Here is a 2,835-nt window from a genome sequence, read left to right as displayed (position 1 = left end):
TAAAATCTGTAGACACAAAAAATTATTTCTGCACTAGCACAAAACACTTTTTTGCCTGTAAACTCTCTGTACTTGACTGAAACATGTCAAAACCATATTATCAAATGTCACATTTTCGGCGCTCTTTCAAATGACATATGGGTTGCCATAGCTAGGAATTGCCCGTAACGAGAAAAGGCCGGTGGAACGATTCGCCCCACCTGACCCTATGTTTTCTGGAAAATTTTTATACGATTTGTAAGATGAGCCAAAATATCAAAACAATAAAACCATGAAAAATAGTGATAACAGTGTGTAGTTTGTTAAAAAAAAATGAGATATACTTAGACACTGATGTGCAGATATATTTAGCGCATAATTGAGTTTTGAAACTAACACACATCGTCTGGAAATACCGTTTTCTTCTGTTCAAGTTACAAATATTTGAAACTTTACACGACTCACACACTATTGCGGTGCCATCCAGCCTATACACCTGCCACGTAGGTTGATGAAGCAAGAATTTCTAACTGAGAAATTTCCAAAGAGAGTAATCGCAAATCTTTATTAACCTGAGCTATACCTACCTCATTTAGGAACAAATATTCATACCTTTTGGAAAATTGATTTAGCGTTGGTAAAGTGTAATTATAAATGTATGTCGGCTACGATCATTAAAATACAAATCATGTGCTTACAACAAATTTTTCGTCAATTAGATTTGATTTGGAGAATTCGATTTGTTCCGATAAACACATGGATTTCTCAATTCACTATCGGACCATCTTGAGTGAGCAAGTATTTGGAGGTTAATTTACTACTGTTGCTCCTTAAAAGTTACACATGATAATCGATGATAAAAATAACGGACATCATATTTGTTGAACCATACAAATGTCATAGATTTATTGAACCATGCAAAAACGCTGATTTTGAAGTGATAACTTGATTTAATTTCTGGCCATAAATAAAATCCTGAAGTTTTGTTCAAGTCGATGGTTCATATGGTTCTAGTTTTCAGGATGTCATCATGATACGCGTCTCTGCTAAAAGTTACAGGTGTACTTGTGGTGGATGGAGTAGGTGGGGCTGGAGTGGTACTTAACGACTTGCGTTTGCTCCGAGAATGGCAATTTCCACAGATGAAGTGAATGAACGAATCGTTTAAGTTTACCATCAAAACCGAATTTGGATCCGGAAGTGCGGTGTAATTACTACTGTAGAGGTCTGTGTAAGCTTGTAAATACAGTGACACATCTTGTGCTCGCACTTTCTGTCCGTTGACTTGCTTAACAATGAGATTTTCAGGGGCAAAAAGTGACTCCATCAATGCTTTTGTAGTTGTCTTGAATTTTGGTAAAACTTCCTTCAAATCACCGGTGAAGTTTTGTGAATGTGCAATTTTTAAAAAAGGAAATGGCATTAGGTATGCACCGATCTCTTGGAAGCTCGTGGCTATTCCCTTTCTTAAATCTTCCATTCCTGGAGATGAGTTTTCGTTTTCAGCAAAGACTCCATCTATTATTTTCTGCCCATTACCGTGCGGTGCATCTTCCTCAAATGGCCAGTCTCGTACGATGAATAGCAGTTTTTGGAATGGGTTTTCGTGTGTCTGCTTAAAAAAAAGTCTTCCATCTCGGTGAACTGTTCCAATTGTTGCAAATCATCCTCTTGGATATTATGCATTACATTGTAACACTGAACGGAGGACATCAGCATACTGAGCGCAAAGATTCCCATGTAATCATGATCATTACCTTGATCATCGAAAATACCCTGTGTGTCCATCAAAATTATTGCGACTTTGTCTCCATTTGGGAAACCATGGGTGAAAATATCCGACCATATCGAAATACCATCAGTTTGACGCTGCCGATCACCTTTGAATTTGAATCCATTTGATATGCTGTTGTTTCCTGTTTCATCGAGCCAATCGGTCACATCGTGCTTTTTATACTGTTGAAAGATAATTTAAATTATGCATTAACAGCATATTTAAAACTTGATTTCCTCAAAAAAATCAACAAAATGTGACTTTTTTTACAAATAACAGTGCAGGGCTGGAATTCTAAGTTATTCCACCAAAACTGTTCGGAATTATATTTTTCATACATAAGACTATATTGGAGTGAAAGAGAGAGATTCCACTATTTTTCATCGATCCACCGGAATTATTTCTCATACATTCCACTCTTCCTTGAGTTATCAGAATAATTCCGATGGCTCGATGAAAAATAGTGGAATCTCTCTCTTTCACTCCAATATAGTCTTATGTACGAAAAAAATAATTCCGAACAGTTTTGGTGGAATGTCTAGAATTCCAGCCCAGCACATTTAAATGGGTAAGCGGTATAATGCAACGTTGCATTATAGCGATTATGAATGAATGTAATGTGATAACGAGAAAAATACATTCATTCATAATAATCACTAGTAAACGTTGTTCAGTATTTTGTTTGCCCAATCCATTGGTGTTATCGCCACATCAAATTTCGAGCTCCTTATCACTTAATTTGCACTATGTGATAAATACGAGTGACGTCACCGAAAAATATTGTATGAAAGAGTGCCCCACGAAATATGTTCAATTTGAATCGCCTCGTAAAATGTTTTTCAGTGAAAGTGGTACATGAATTTTTTTGCATGAAAACAAATTCACGTGTCATTTATTTTTATTTTTTTATTTTATTAAACACCGCCAAGCTCTGGCTGAATATAATGTGGGTTCTGATTGAGGTTTGGCCGGAAAAGAGTGCAAGACTGTTACATATTTAAAATAATAAACAATTAGTAGCAATAGGTTTCGATAACTATCAGTTCTCGTCTCGTTAAAAACCTGGCTCTTTTCGTACATCA

The 2,835-nt window shown here is 36.1% G+C and overlaps 1 protein-coding gene across 1 annotated transcript; it reads right to left on the bottom strand.

Moving 5' to 3' along the window:
- Nucleotides 1-1,153: 1,153 nt before the first annotated feature.
- Nucleotides 1,154-1,935, bottom strand: LOC129572599 (atlastin-like; the record flags this gene model as incomplete). The annotated part of the gene is made up of 2 exons (XM_055452601.1): nucleotides 1,154-1,461; nucleotides 1,737-1,935. Coding segments are annotated over 2 exons (507 nt in total), but the record flags the coding sequence as incomplete, so codon positions are not given.
- Nucleotides 1,936-2,835: the final 900 nt, after the last annotated feature.

The sequence above is a fragment of the Sitodiplosis mosellana genome, unplaced genomic scaffold, assembly GCF_009176505.1.
Source record: "Sitodiplosis mosellana isolate CC-2019 unplaced genomic scaffold, AAFC_SMos_1.0 Smas_scaffold_5264, whole genome shotgun sequence".
NCBI lineage: Eukaryota > Metazoa > Arthropoda > Insecta > Diptera > Cecidomyiidae > Sitodiplosis > Sitodiplosis mosellana.
The sequence above is the reverse complement of the archived record's forward strand: the minus strand, read 5'-3'. Positions and strand labels throughout refer to the sequence as shown.